Below are 15,131 nucleotides of genomic sequence, written 5' to 3' on the forward strand. Positions count from 1 at the left end.
GATGTACGACTCGTCCAGTGCAGCGGTCGGTAATCAACGGGAAAGGTTAAAGGTGCGCTCGTTGCGTCGCGGAAATACACGCGAGTCCACGTGACCGCAGGTGTGATCGCGCCTTTAGAGCGAGAGTGGGTGGCACAGCGGGGTGGCTTATCGACCAAGACGCGAAGCGGCGGAGGTTCAGTATTCGCGGGACCACCACCCTGTCGAAGCGATCTCTCACCAGCTGGGTTACAGACGCGCACGGTGTTTCGCGGTCAGAACTCTGCTTCGTCCATCTCGATGTACCGTTCGTCGTGAAAAAAAAAAAACGAACGTAACTCTCGCAGTGCCTGGTGTTCATCTCGCGTTAACGACGCGGCGTTTCTTCACGGAGGCTCCTCGAGCGCAACCAGCAACGTAAGTCCACCCACGATAGCATGAAAGTTTCGCGTGTACCATGATTGTCGAGCGTGTGGTCCAGGCTTCGCGTCGAGTAACTGAATTAATTAGAGACTGGCTAGAGAATCGAGCGAGGGTCGGAAGTGTTGCTCAAGTTCAAATCCCCGAGGGATCAACCTGCCGCGTTGATGATGGACGATGTAAATACAGGCTACTCCTCGTGATATCCGTGTCCCTTGGTGCTCGAAGAGAGCATCGACGATAGATAAAAAAGTATTGGTGATCGTCGAGAACGATTGGCTCGTTCGATTGTTTGTTGTGCTCGTCGAAGGTGCGTGTTGTGTAAATATCCGTCTCGAACGCTTCCTCCACCGTCATCGCAGGCTCTCTCCCCCCCAGCTGGCGCAGGAAAGTAGTAAACGATTTTAAAAACGGATTAGCGGCAATCTCGTCACGTTTGCCGCTCATTTTCGCCGTAGTCGAATGACCCAGTTGACGATCGAGCACCCACCATGGATACACGAGATATCGCCCGACGACCTGCGGTGACCCATTTATCGATTCCACTGAGATTTTAATCAACTATTTCCACGACTGTTTTCATCACGTTCGCCGCTCGCGCATCTCGTGCAGCACTCCTGGGAGCGGGTGCTTTGTCCCTTGTTGTCATTAGCGCGACGTGAGAATTTCCTACCGCCCCCAGGCTGTTCCTCGACGAAAATGAAGCTTAGACACATTCAGACTTCGTGCTAGGTATCCATTGTTAAAAAGAATCTCGTATATACGCTCGATTGTCCTCGCACGGTTCGTAGAATCGTAAATTCCAAGAACTCCCTGCGTCAGGTCATACGAATTTTGCTCGACACTCTTCGTGGCCGGGGCCAAAGCTCCGGCAACGAGGCTGGCATTAAAATTACCAGTGCAAGGGGTACACTGACCTCGATTACCGAATCTATCGAGGAGCACAGTGGTACAACGCTGGAACGAAGCCAGAACGAAAGTCGCAACTGCATTTAGCGCGACTGGCAGCTCGTGAGTCAACGTACGAGGAGCAGCTAAACCGCGCCGGGGACGCGTCCGTAAATCAACGCCGCGTTCGACGCTCGCGAAGGACCCCGGCCTTTTCGCGCGGTCGATAATTAGGTCTCCGTTGGATTCGAGTACGGATATTCGATTCCGTTTTCCCGCGCCCGTGGGAATAGGAAAGAATCACCTTCGTTTCAAAGGAAAATCGCATTCTTCTCGCGTCGTTGCTGTTCAAAATGGGAAACGGTTTCGAGGGAGGTTGAAAACGGGCAAGGAACACGGGAATTGTTTATGAAATCTTCAGTGGCGCGGTTAATTGGCTCGTAATCGATAAAGAAGGCGGTTCAAAGTCGAGCGAATTCCGTCGAAGTTACTTAGAAGGGGATGCGCGTGGAGACAGTTCGGCCTTGTTAAATAAATCATCGTAACTAACTATTTCGCGGGTTCTAAGTTGAAGCTTTACTTGTGTTTTGTAAACTGAAAGAATACTCGACTTGATTTTTCAAGATATTTAAAAATGTTAGTTGAAATAGATTATTATAATGCAGAAGAGGAAATTTGAAAAATTCTCTTGGAATGTTAGCTTATAAGTTCTCGTTGGAGAATTATATCAAAAGTAATGTCGATCATTTGGTGCTTTATTTGTTTTGCGTTGAAGAGAAGGCTGGAATATCGAGCAGATTTTGTTGGAATCAGTTTAGGATCGGTGTTGGCTCGCCAACCGCGGCGGTGGTCGTCGCGGAATGCTTATTTTCACGCAGCGCACGGAACACCCCTGCAGATTGGTACCTTCCGCGAAAAGGTGAACCACCTTGATGTCGTGCCACCTTCGATAAAACCGACTTGCATGCGCCATACGAGGGCGCGTATTTGCATAAGTACTTCCCAAGCTATTTTCTTTTATCGTTAGGACTACAACCTCCACGGTTCGTTCAATTAGACACTCCGTAGAACGGTCTGAAAAAAAAATCGTTCATCGTCGGCTTGTTCTCACCATTTTTTTCCACAGACCATCTGGAAAAATTCGTTCGGAAACATCGTTTGGCTAGACTGTAGTGTCTTTTAATTAGAAAATTAAATGCACGGTGCGTTGGTGTGGGAATCGTGTATTTATCGTAGAAAATCGAGTTTAGCCGAGCGTTATGGACGCTCGATGGTCGTTTATCGCGGTCAACAATCTGTTTACTAATTTTTAATCGCTAATCCAATTTCCTGGACCGATAATTCTGCCGTGCACGAAACGAACGGTTTATCGATTGCACGCTAATTATTTACACAGCGCCGGAATCCCATGGAAGCTAGCGCGAATGCAAACCTTCTCTATCTCTTGACACGACTCCTCCGCTCGTTTACCAACAAACTGTATTAATAGAACCCGACGAATCTAAGATCCGACGCAGTTTCTAGGTTTGCCTACGTTCTTCGCGAATTGTCATTAATGCTCAGTGAAAGTTGAAGTAGATTAACGAATAATTAATTTTCTTATTGTTCATCTACATCTATTTATACGATATTATTTGACGTCCAACTGGAGCTTCGATTTTGGACTAAAAATTCTCATCAAACGTACCAACAATCCAAGTTCCATCGATTTCATTACCTCGCCTCGATATTTTCTAAGCTATCATCCGATGTCAATCTAAAGTTCAGCTTTCATAACTCAAAGTCATCTTCCTTTCCACTCTGCTTTAGTCAACACTTTGATCTCCAATCATTTTAATAATATTATTCAACCATGATTTTTCTGGTAGCTTTAAATCAAGCAAACGTCATATGACGCTCGTAAATTCCAAAGTGTTAAACAAACATTATTACTATCCCCTAAAGCATCAGCCAATCTCTCTATTTAGAGTCGAAATAAACGAGGAACCAACCGACTCTGACCAATTCGTTCCCGTCGAACGATCTCCGTCTTCGAGCCTCGCGAAATTTCAGTCCAACATCCATTTCGAGTCGAGATTTTCCCATCAGCGTCTTTGACCAGCCAGTTCCCGCGAAACGGACCGGAAAAAAGTGGAGCGGGTCCAAGGCGCGGTGGAAACAGACGAGTCCACTGTGCGCTCGCGTAACGCGTGCATATTAATCGAACGCGACGTGTATCACGCCGTTTCCCTCGTTTTTTCCGTAGCCTTTTCCGCTCCGCGTGCACGTCGAGCAGAGGCGGGAGGAGGAAGCAGGCCCGCGAGCTTTTTTGGCAGCGATCCAAGCCGGATCGTAGTACTGGTTGCACATTCGGTGCGCCTACAGCCGTTCCACTCTGCTCGGTGCACACGCGGCCGCAGCCATGACACCAGGAATCAGGCCACTGTCCCACTTTACGCCTTTCCGAGCAATAAAGGTTACCCCTTCGCTCCTCGTGCACGTAACCGACTCGTTGCGAAACTCGTACGACTTCCAGCCGGAAAAGCGAGACACTGGTTACAGTGGTCGTTATCGTCGAGGATCGAAATCGTCTGGGGTACGAAACAGGGCTGCGCACACCTTCATTCGATGCCCTCCGCACCTGCTTGCAAGCCATGTCGATTCTTCTTTGCGAGGAACAAGTCGATGCCACGTTCTGTAGGCTCGTTCTCTCCTGAAACGTGTCAGAGGAGTACGAAACAGGGGTGCGCAGGACTTCATTCGATGCCCTCCGCACCTGCTTGCAAGCCATGTCGATTCTTCTTCGCGAGGAACAAGTCGATGGCACATTTTGTAATCTCGTTCTCTCCTGCAATGTGTCAAAGGACGCATTTTTGTTCTGTACATGTGCAAGCTTGCAAAGAGACTAATTGGAGATGTTACATCGCCAGTTTTGCGTCACAGGGATTTATGGCCCCCAACTGAGGCTGGCCAGGGTTGCTGTCTAAGGGCCACGTGTTCTGATAAGTTCAAAGTTTAAAATGATCAGCGTGGACGAAAGTTTTCGAGGACGAAAACGGTAAAGGTTATAGTCGATTTAATGCGAGATCTATGTCAACGTTGATACCTTCGAGTTTATGTCTGCAGAGCGATTTTAAGCGATGTTAGAAAGTGGTAGACGAGGGTGCGAGTGGAGAATGGAAGAATGGTGAACATCGAGGGCTTTGGAATTTCGTTTACGGCCGCGTAGTTATCGTGGGAAGCCGCTATACCATTAACAAGGTCCTCTCGAACGGTTAGCCTTGAAAGTTGCGTCTACGATAATTCTCCGCACCCTCGATCCAGGTTCCTCCGCATCAGCGCGCCCCAGAGTCCTCCTTCAACCTCTTTCCAACCCTTCTAACGTTATTTCACGTACTTCAGAAACCTCGATTCGCTTGCTTGTCACTATACTACTATATTCTACCATTTGACCTCACATTTCAGTTTCTCGTTATCCTACTATACTTTCTTCACCCCTTGCAATAATAGATTCACTTTATTCCACTCTCATTCGTCGAAACAAAATTTTGTCGATGAATATCTCTAAATATTACTCTCTTATCCTAAGAATCGATACATCGTTTATCTCTCGCGTCCATCGTGAAAGCGCAGCACCCTCCAACGTCCTCTCTTCCACCAATCTCGTCTCGTATCGTTCACGAAATTCGTAACTCGCCCCGTGTGCGATAGGAAACGTCTTCGATCGATGAACTCCTCGGTTAACGGATTAATTATGTAGGTTAGCCAATAAGAGGAGCGAAAGGTTCGCGTTCCAATTCGAACGAAGCCGGAGAACAATGGGTGGAAAAAAATTCAATAACCGAGCACCCTGTCGAGCGTAACCGGGCAGACCAGCACGTCGAAACAAACGTACGGATAAACAGATCGGAATTGTCGAACGTTCCGCTCGATGGTTCCATTCTGTCTCTGTGTTCGCGTCCACGTCGAGTTCGTGGCCGTTGCTGAACAACCCCGTCTCTGCACGGACGTTAACGCAACCCTGTGCGCGCCGGATCGCGTGTCGTTCATCCCCCGTCCTTCGTGGACGCGACCGCGGGCACGCGAGCCCGGGTTTATCATTAACACGTGCAGAAATTGTTCTTTCGCGAGATTAACGATGAAATACGAGCGGGTCGTTCCCGCCGCCTGGCATATCGCGGAGATAAACGAACTGAACCCCCGTTGAACAATTTATTATCATCCCCTACGTGGCTAATGAAGAACGAACGAGCTTTCGTTTTTTTTTGGTTTCCAGAGAGGGATCGTCTAGGTTCTCGTACAAATTGCGAGGGCGAATTAAGGGGTAAGTGGACTAAACGGTCGCGTAGGGTACTCTAATGATAATCGAGCGAAAGAATATTAGAGGGTGGGTATTTAAGAGGGAAGAGAATGGCAGAAAATCATGTTCGATCGAATGGCGCCTTCGATATCGATCCAGACGCGAAACTGGGAGGATGCGTTTGGGTGTAGAGACTGCAACGTTCCGAGGGCCGTAATTTCGACGCAACCGGTCGTATATCGAACGGAAATCAAGGAGGACGCCAAAAACGGGATGGCAATAGTTTTCTAGCGGTGCAGTTGCACTCCGTGTAAGCCCTGCTGTTCGATAACCGAGGTGCAACGGCCCCAAGAGCGTATCTAGGCCACCGGTACCAGCATTTCCACCACCACTAGAGCACCCCCATCGATATCATTGCTACTGCTACAACCGTCGCGAGCCCATCGTTTTACGCTTAGGCATTGTTGTTGTCGTTGTTGCCTGTTATGCGTTAGATCTACCAGGAATGTGTTGGATGCGACAGAATATCTCGACTTTTTCATCAAATAGTTTCAACGTAACGTCCAATTTTTACAAGGTTAAACCGTGCAACGGAAGTGGAGGCATCCTTGGTTCCTCCTCGCAAGAGCAACTCGTGCTGTCCAGTTGTTCGCTTCGTTCTCATGTAATTATATAGAATACCCATATGTGTACATGATATCCCCTTTTGAATTAAGAGATCACTTTTTGCAAATGATCAAGGGTAAGTAATTAAATTTGAGGGTTGAAAGAGTTGTACGAGCGGAGTGGTGCGAGTGTTTGCGTGAAACTGTTGAAGAAGCACATTTTTCAGGAGATTTTTTAAACTGAATCGAATGTAGAGATGTTAAACTATTCCGTCTCTAACCGTGAAGTAACAATTTCTCACCACTGATCAATGTCAAAGGTCTAAAACTTGCATTTTATCTAATTATTACATATACACGCATGCTGTTCGCTAACAGCAGCGAGCCAATTCCAAATTCTTCGCGTATAAATATCCAACCACCAAATACGTTTCTGAAGGGCTAGAAAATGAAGAGATCGATGCGATAAATAAAATCGGACCAGCAGAAAATCCAATTTCCATAGAATCAATTGGCTCGCGTACGCGATGAAAAGAATCTAGGCGAAGCGTTCACGGGAAGACGTTTAAAGCTGTGCCAAGGACACGGATCATTAGTCTCGCTGGAGACACAAGTTTCCATTTAACGTCGGCCCTTGCAACGCACAACCCTCGCGTCATCGATCGTTCGAAGGCGAGAAACATAAATACAACGGAAAGTCCAACGATCGCGAGTCTTCTCGAGCAACGCGTCGCGTAAGAACGAAGAATTGCCACATGTTGAGCGAAGAATGGCACCGTGGCAACGCGATACCTTCCGTGGCAGCTTCTTCGAAGAAATTAAAGCCAAGGACAGGCTGCAACCTATCTTTAAGATCGAAGAATCGAAGGGGTGGGTCGTGTTGTGACTGTTTTATGGTCGAGCTGTGGCGACAGAGACTTTTCATTGCCTTCTCGTGCGATCATCGCAAGTAGTAAGTTCCTTCGATGACAGACATGGTGTTCGAGCAATGGGGAGAGTTTTGCGAGGGCGTTGAACAGGGGCGCGAACTTATGACTGTTTCACACAGCTGGTTTCTAAGCTTGACAAATAACATTTTTCATTTCACAGTGGAAGCTGTTTTATTTGTTAATCACAATCCTTGTCAAAACTTCTCTTTTCTTCTTCTATAAAGAACGAATCCAATTAGCTACATCTTCGCGGTATATTCTATCCACGAGAACCATCAACCTCTTCACTTTTTCACCACTCAGATTCCCAGACACTCGATTCATTGACTTACGCTCGAACGATCACTGGTAACGATCAAAAGTATGTTATTCGTTCTCGTTAACGCAAGGTACACCCTCGCTTCGATCGAGCAACAGAATTTATTCTAACTTTGAGTACATTCATTTTTCGATTTGTGTTTATTACGATTCTCTGTGAGATTATTATTAATTAGAGAAATTGCGAGCCCTTCTTTATCATTCTGTACAAAGCAAGGACGAGATCTCGAAGGAAGCGACGTGCGATTCGAGGTTCCTCAGAGTATCCTCGTTTCTCGCGAAACGAAATTTAAATTGCAGAAGTTTGCTCTTGCAATTAAAAGCGTATCCTGTACCAATTGTTCGTTATTGATCGAGAATAGTTTCGCTTCGTTCGTCTCGCCCTTGTATTTTTTTTTCACGCTGCAACGTAGCGTTAAAGGAAAATCGATGTCAGATTTATCGGATTTTCCATTAATTCTCACGGGATTGGATTAGACGAGAATAACGAATTTTTCGTGTCCGCCTCTTTCTTTCTTTTTATAGATGATCACGGCGTTGCCAGTGCCCTCGGTGAAGGTCTTCCACAAAACTTATTACCAAGAGAAAGGGTCCAGGATAGGGAACAGCCAACCTGGAAGTCCTCTGGCAGACAGCGAGGCGGTGTTGGCGTTGGGTGACAAGGAGCCACCAGAATATTACTTCTGCGGAAAGGTAACAATACAATATTTTACATTTAGTGCTCGATTTTTAATACTAATCTGTAATATTATATCTGTACAATATTCTATTGATCTTCGTGAGAAAGCATGAGATTAGAAGAAAACAGGGTTCAAATGGGAATTATTATTAACTGAATATTAAAATATAATAACACAGTCGTTACTAGAAATAGCAATCATGAGGAACTGTTTGATGGACGCACAAAAATTGTTCATAGTAATTTAGAAATATGGAATCGCTCAATTCGGTCATTCAATCTCAGTTGAACCACGTTATTGCTTTTCTTAACCCTTTATTTAGCGACGAGACTTTGTCCCATCAATTTTCTCACGGTACTGCATTAATTTAAATGTCTTGAGATCCATTGTAACTTTGAAGTCCACTTCTATGCAATTAATAACGTTGATGACAATCTACAATGGAAATTGCTGAAAATCGTTCTATAGCGTTTTTACTTAAAAGTATTTTATAAAGTCAGCACGGAGCTTGAAAACTTCTAAGAAATTCAGTACAGAAAGGGTTAACATCCGACTGTTCGCGAACAACCATTCAACGCTCGTTCAATTTACCTTTAACCATCACCGCGAATAATGCGATTCGAAGTTTCCATGTGCTTCATCAAAGTTAACGTTAAAACTTCCCAGATATCGTTTCATATTCGCGAATTCCTTGCCCAACAAATTATTCGCGATTTTTCATCCATCCGCAACGAGCTGCACGTGTTCCCAAACTAATAGCAACTTCGAGACTTAAGTAGCTCGATTATTCTTCGGATTCGAGAACACGTGCGCTAATTATATCGAATAATTACAATCATTCAGGATGAAGAATTCACAAAGGCGACGAAAATTAAGGCGCATCCTCGATGAATCTTGGCACCACAAAGGGGTTGTTCTCCACGCGCTTGGATCTTGCTAATTCCTCTGATAATTAGCCTCGTTTACTCTTCCATCGAGAGTTTCTCACGTAACGCAACAACTATACTCATCTACTCTCGACAAAAAGTTTTCAATCTACTCGAGTGTTCTATTCACAGTGAAACATGCTCGAGCAACAATCGCAAACACTTTTCATCCCTCGATTAAAGCATTTCACTTCTTTCTTAACATCGATGCGAATTGTTAATAGTATCGACACGCAGCACGCGTCGTACGTCTTCGACAGTTCTCTTTCGAGTCAGTTCACTTTCGAGAAACGTGGTGGAATCCATAAAAAGTAGAGAAAGATGAGGTACAAATTGTACTTTCATCCAAGTATTATCGTCGCTCGTCCTGCGAGAGGGAACACCGACGAGAAGAATAAAATCGCTCGAGTGGAAGGTCGGTAAGAGGACCGGCTTAACGCTCATGAAATCCTCGAGTATTCATCGATCGACGTCAGCAGGAGAAAAACCAATGTGTATCCAGAGAAATTACGTCGTCTCTCTTATCAGATTCCGCCTTCGTTCTTTATAAATAGAATTTCTGGGACGAGTTCGGTCGGAAACGCAGCGAACGTGACCCGCGTGCGAACGCGCGAGCTTAAAACGCCGGCACGCGTGCACCAAGGCGGAGGAGGCACTGGCGAACGCGACACTTCCTGTCGCGATCGTTCGAACGGTTCTCGAGAATTTGCTTCGATCTTTCATCGCAAAATTAAAACGAAAATTATCGATCGGGTAACGCGAAATGTGGGGACTTAATTTGCTGATAAAATTGTAGATGAAAATGCGTAAGTCGAGACAATTTGCGCGTGAAAATGATCGTAATAGACATTGAAAAAGAATCAAATTCGACAAGGTTAACTGTTAGTGCTCGAGAGGCGATAATTCGAGTTTTTCATTGAGTTTCAAATGTGAAATTAGCTCGAGTGAAGATGAATTCGATTTCGAAATGTTGAGGAACGTGATCAATCATATCTGATGAAGAAATTTGCGATAGAGAAAATGAAAGCAGTGATGAAGATTTAAGGAATATTAAGGAATTCGTTTCTTGTCGTTTCACTGCAGCCAATTACAAAGTAGATACATCAATTAGTGAGTTGGCATTAATCGTACGACAGATCTTTGCGAAACGCAATGCTGAAGAAATGTCTTCTTCGTCTGCTGATTAAAAATCGAATAAATTCGAGAGCTACTCGATATTGATAAAAACAACGATCGATATCACTTCTGCAGAAAAGGTAAAAGGAATCTGCCACCGCATAGCGCGATCACAAGGTCCGTTATTTTCCACCAGACCCCGAAAGGTGAAGGTTGAAACAAAGAGTTAACGTAAGAGTAATCTAGGAAATGACCGTGTGCATAAATGAAATATTAACTTAAAAATCTTTCGATTCTCATTTTACAAGACTCGCAGGTCTCACATTATTTTCGAAGACTTTCTTCTCTGCAGCCAAGTTTCTTCTAAATTCGACAACTAATGAAACAGAGAATCCGATTTCTTTATTTCTTTATGCTCCTCATTTATATTGCAAAAATCGAGGTAGAACCAGAGTCGATCACTATTGCTGGCTCTTATTGCTTATTGATTGATCGTGAGGTCTCGCGTTATTACGAATATAACGATCAATTTCTTGACGTAGCGATACGTCAGCCGAGAAATTGTTATCACAACTTTGACCTGTCAGTTTGTCATTCAAAAACGAAAATAGCATCGACATACCAGTATGTCATCTGTCGCGAACGGGCACGAGCACCGTGCACGTGTCATTTGTTAAAAATTGTTACGCAAACCTGTGCAAGCGTTCTCACGTTTTCATAAACCACTGCGATTCGATTTCGCCAGTGAATTTTCGCGAGAAACCACGAAACGGAAATCGAAGCTCGCAGGTCAGCCAAGAAGAGACGCAGCTTCTCTTGAACTGTTCAAGTTCAAGGCTCGATCTGCGTTGACCTGGCGTTTCGTACGCATCGAGAAACACTTTTCTCGCGACACAATTCAAGAACATTTTAGAATATTCTGTGTTAAAAAATATACTTTGAAATTTGAATTTTGTGGCAAATATTTCTCGACACGAAGTTCGTTAGAACCACAGTGGGGTGGGATAACTCGATTTATCGGTCGATGTAAATTCTCGTCGATGTCTCAGTCTTGCTGGTCGCGAATGATTGCGAATTAACCGTGAATTTTCTCTCGCATAATTGTTCGCCAGGAAATACGAGGCACCCTGCTGCTTTCTTCGCAGCCGCCTCGACGAATTACCACGATGGAAACGGAACGTTTCCACGTCGGCGTGGAGAAAGTGACGTCATCGGGTACTCGTGGGCGTTCTTTAGAAGAGACTCGCAGCTACGCGGTAAAAGCATCCAGAGTCCCGTTTCAATTTTATTTTAGCTCTCTGGCTGGAAAATTTTTACGTGCATCCTTCCACGATCGACTAAATTTAGTTGATCTTTTTTTTTTCTACGCGTACAAACGAGGGACTCCCTTCAGCGTTGTCGATGCTGGTACTGTTGATAATAATAAGACGTCGAGACGATGCGCAGTTGTTTACGATGTCCTAGAACGTGGACTACGCGATAATTGCCGACTTCCTTTATTCTTAGAACAAGCGTGTGGGACGACTCGAGGAGGACAAAGTTGGATTATTATCGACAATTTAGGTGGGAATTTATTTTTAACTGAAGTCGATTAGATGGAACATAAGTCTTCTTATTTGACAGTGGCTGTTGTTGGGAGTATTAATGGCGCTAGCTGGCTTCAACCTGTTGTCCTGTGGTATTTTATAACCACCAGTGTACTTTACTTAGGAGACGTGTAGGATTTTGCTTGATGCGACGGAATGGATCACCACCTACGAGTTAGGGAGTGATTTAGATGCTGTTTAAATTAGTGATATCGAGTCTAATTATATCTGATGCAGTCGAGCAACGGTGTCCTAAAGGATTTTGAGATACTCTTGAAAAATCGTAACTCGTTAGTTTTTTGTAATGGACTTTCAAGATTTTTTTTATCACGTAGAGTTGATAAGGTGTGGTTCAGTGTTTCAGCTATGTAAATTCTCTACTATTTGTTTTATTCCTAGAATGGAGCAAATTTGAGATTATTTGGCAACGCGAAACGAGATTATGACCGACGATTTACGAGAACGTTCATTTCCAATGAAATTTGGTGAAATGGATATATTCGAATTGTAAAAATAAACTAGAGCTGTTTCGCGAAGATTTTCCATCGATGCAACATTTTTAGGAGAAATAAATATTAAGTAAAATCGCGAGAATTTTAATGATTCGTTAACGTTGTGGGAAAATAGATCTCGACGAATAACCGAGTCTTCTGTTTCCAAATAAGGCGGAATATCTAGTCTTTGGTAGAGCCAGTAGGCGAAGTTGCGTGGCTACGAACTAAATTTAAATCTGCCAGCTAGCTGAAAATGGTGTAATTCGAGGAATTAATTAAAATCTCGCAAGGTTCAGCCTTGAAACTCGATGTTTCAGGGTATACAACAAAATGCATTAGAGGGGAAACACGAAGCTCGAGTTTTCTTGTATCCAACGATAAGGATCCCCAACCTCTTGTCTGGATAAAATCGATAAATTTGTCAAATGAAAAGAAAATATAAATTTATCAATACGAAGCTCAAACAAGCAAGTTACTGCATCGAATTTTTTTCATACACTTTAAGAGACAGCAATTCTACATCTTTATTTTTTCCTTGAAAACCATGGTAAAGTATAATACTAAGAAAAACAAATCACTTTAACGTTGTATATCTCAGAATTACAAAGATTAAGGTGCACTGTCTTCACGGTAACATCGCAGAATTAAGATTTAGAATCACCTCTCAGAGCTCCTTTGTCCGACCATAGTCCTGTTGATGTTCGTTCGAACGTTAAATAAATATACCCTCCTTTAATAGATTTCCTATGCCCCTTTAGCCTTTTCTTCCGCGTATCGTGGTTTTTCTCAGTAGGTGTTATTTATCTCCCTGCCTCTAACCCGTTGCAATTTAATTGATAACAGGAATCGCGACGCAGCGTTCTATTTCAGGGTTCACTCGTTTGCCTCGACAAGTGCCCGAAGTGGCGAACGTTTCGAGAATCGCATTTCTAATTAAACCGACTGGCTTCTGTGCAACTCTTCAATTGCAACAGGGCGGAGATAATGTTTACTTTCCGCGTAACGCTGAAGAAGGGCTCTTCGCAGAAGGAAAGCATCGAGGTTCAGCCTCAGGTTTAATGCAATTCGTCGCTTGCCCCAGCTTCTGCGGCATTACTTAAAAAAATATTCAAAAGTTTAACTTCAAATTAGTACAACTTTTCCATTGATAAATATTCTTAATCAAAATAGCAACCATTGGATTCTACACACTTCTTACAACGAGTTTCTAGTTTTTTAATTCCACTCTTATCAAAATCCGTTCATCATTCTATACTATTCTTTCTCCGTTAACAATTAGTCACCACATCCTTCTTTCCTTTCTTTTATATAGAGAAAATACTCGTGAATACCTAGAGATTGAAGAGTTCTCCAGGTTACAAAACCCCATGGTGGTCTTCTGCGCGTGCAGAAGGGGCCTGGGAACCCTTTCGTCGCTATATCTGCGTCTCGCTCTTCGGGGACGAGCTAATAATAATGAACGCAGACGGCAAGGCTGAATATCGATCGTAATTTTTCAAATATTTTCGAAGGTCAATTCTTTGCACGTGGTGGTCGGCTCGTTGCTGCTCGGCGCGGTGGTGTTGGTGGTAGGCCTAGTGCAACTCGCGCCTGGCGCTGAGGCAGCGCAGAACTCGACCGCCCTTATCGTCGTTGGATGCAGCCTGCTGGTGATCGGCGTGTTCCTCGCGCCGCTCAGAGCTTTGTGCATCAAGAAACAAAAGGCTGCCCACAAAGATGGAACGCATCAAAGAAGCGTCACCAGCATTGACATGCTGCTGGCCCAACACAGGTGAGGGCCAACTCTATTGTACACGTGTAGAAGGCAGAGTACAATTCTATTTTTCTGAACATTAAGCCATGCCTTTTGATAATAATTTATTCTATTGTTTAATTGTAATAATGAGTAGTAGAACAGAGTTCCTGATTTTAATAGCAAAATATTTTTATTGAAAGAGAATTTTAATAGCTTTTTTTTTGGAAAGACATAACTTTTTTAAAAATCTTAGTAAATTTTATAAGAACGAGGCATACTTAAGTTAATGGATAAGCTGTTAATTCTTATGGTTGGTCGAGTATTGTAAAAAAAAGGGCAAGTATTCGAGGCACGTGTCTGCAAACGCTAATAATACACCTAACCGTTTTCGTAGTGCACCTATAAGGGCCGATATCAATCAAAGGGTTAATACGAAGGTTATCCGTAACTTATAATTCATTTTCGCAATTTCTATCAATCGACTTTTGACCTCGCATCTGAAATAACATCGTGCGAACTCTTCTTCTTTTCTGTTTCTTTTTTCAAGCAGAGACTTCACGGTGCTGACGCCTGACGAACTGGAGGACCTCGTGGGCCGGCCGACCTCCGCCCTGGAAAACAAAATCCGCAAGCAAGGCCAGAACACCTAGGTAATATCGGCCTCGAGGAAGGCCCATTCATCGTCACCATCGTGCTCGAACACGCCATCATCGTCGACGTCGCCAGGAACCAGTTCATCCATTCTCTACACGCATCGTTACGACTCTCGTGAACACAGTCTGGTTTGAAGAAGAAGAAAAAAAAAAAAGAACAGAGAGAAAAAAAGACAGTCTGACGTGACCACGTCAGCTTCACTCTTTAGACTAAATCAATTTCTCGGCTAATCGCGCACGCTGCAAGGAGCTGCCGCTTTCTACGAAGAATTGCACGCCTGCCTTTCGAGCTTGGCCAAGCTCGATCCCAGTGGCGATCGAGGTGAACGTCGCCGCGATGGGTGCAAGAACGATCTCGCGTTGCTTTTTCAGTTGACGAGCACAGCTGCGAACACACGACGCACAGTACGATCAGTTTCGTTGCGATTGATTGGCCGTCGTTGCGTCACGGACTCCAGTTTGCTTCGAGGGAACCGCGACAGACGAAAAGATCGCCTCCAGCCAAAGAGTGTTCGACTAGTCG

At 44.2% G+C, this 15,131-nt stretch overlaps 1 protein-coding gene across 1 annotated transcript; it reads left to right on the plus strand.

The window, feature by feature from the left end:
• The first annotated feature begins 329 nt into the window (after window positions 1–329).
• On the plus strand, window positions 330–14,792 carry LOC143428327 (uncharacterized). The gene is made up of 4 exons (XM_076903111.1): window positions 330–396; window positions 7,944–8,111; window positions 13,732–13,991; window positions 14,506–14,792. Exons 2-4 carry the CDS (start codon window positions 7,944–7,946, stop codon window positions 14,603–14,605), a joined length of 528 nt encoding a protein of 175 aa, XP_076759226.1. The 5' UTR covers window positions 330–396; the 3' UTR covers window positions 14,606–14,792.
• Window positions 14,793–15,131: the final 339 nt, after the last annotated feature.

The sequence above is a fragment of the Xylocopa sonorina genome, chromosome 10 (genome assembly GCF_050948175.1).
Source record: "Xylocopa sonorina isolate GNS202 chromosome 10, iyXylSono1_principal, whole genome shotgun sequence".
Lineage (NCBI taxonomy): Eukaryota > Metazoa > Arthropoda > Insecta > Hymenoptera > Apidae > Xylocopa > Xylocopa sonorina.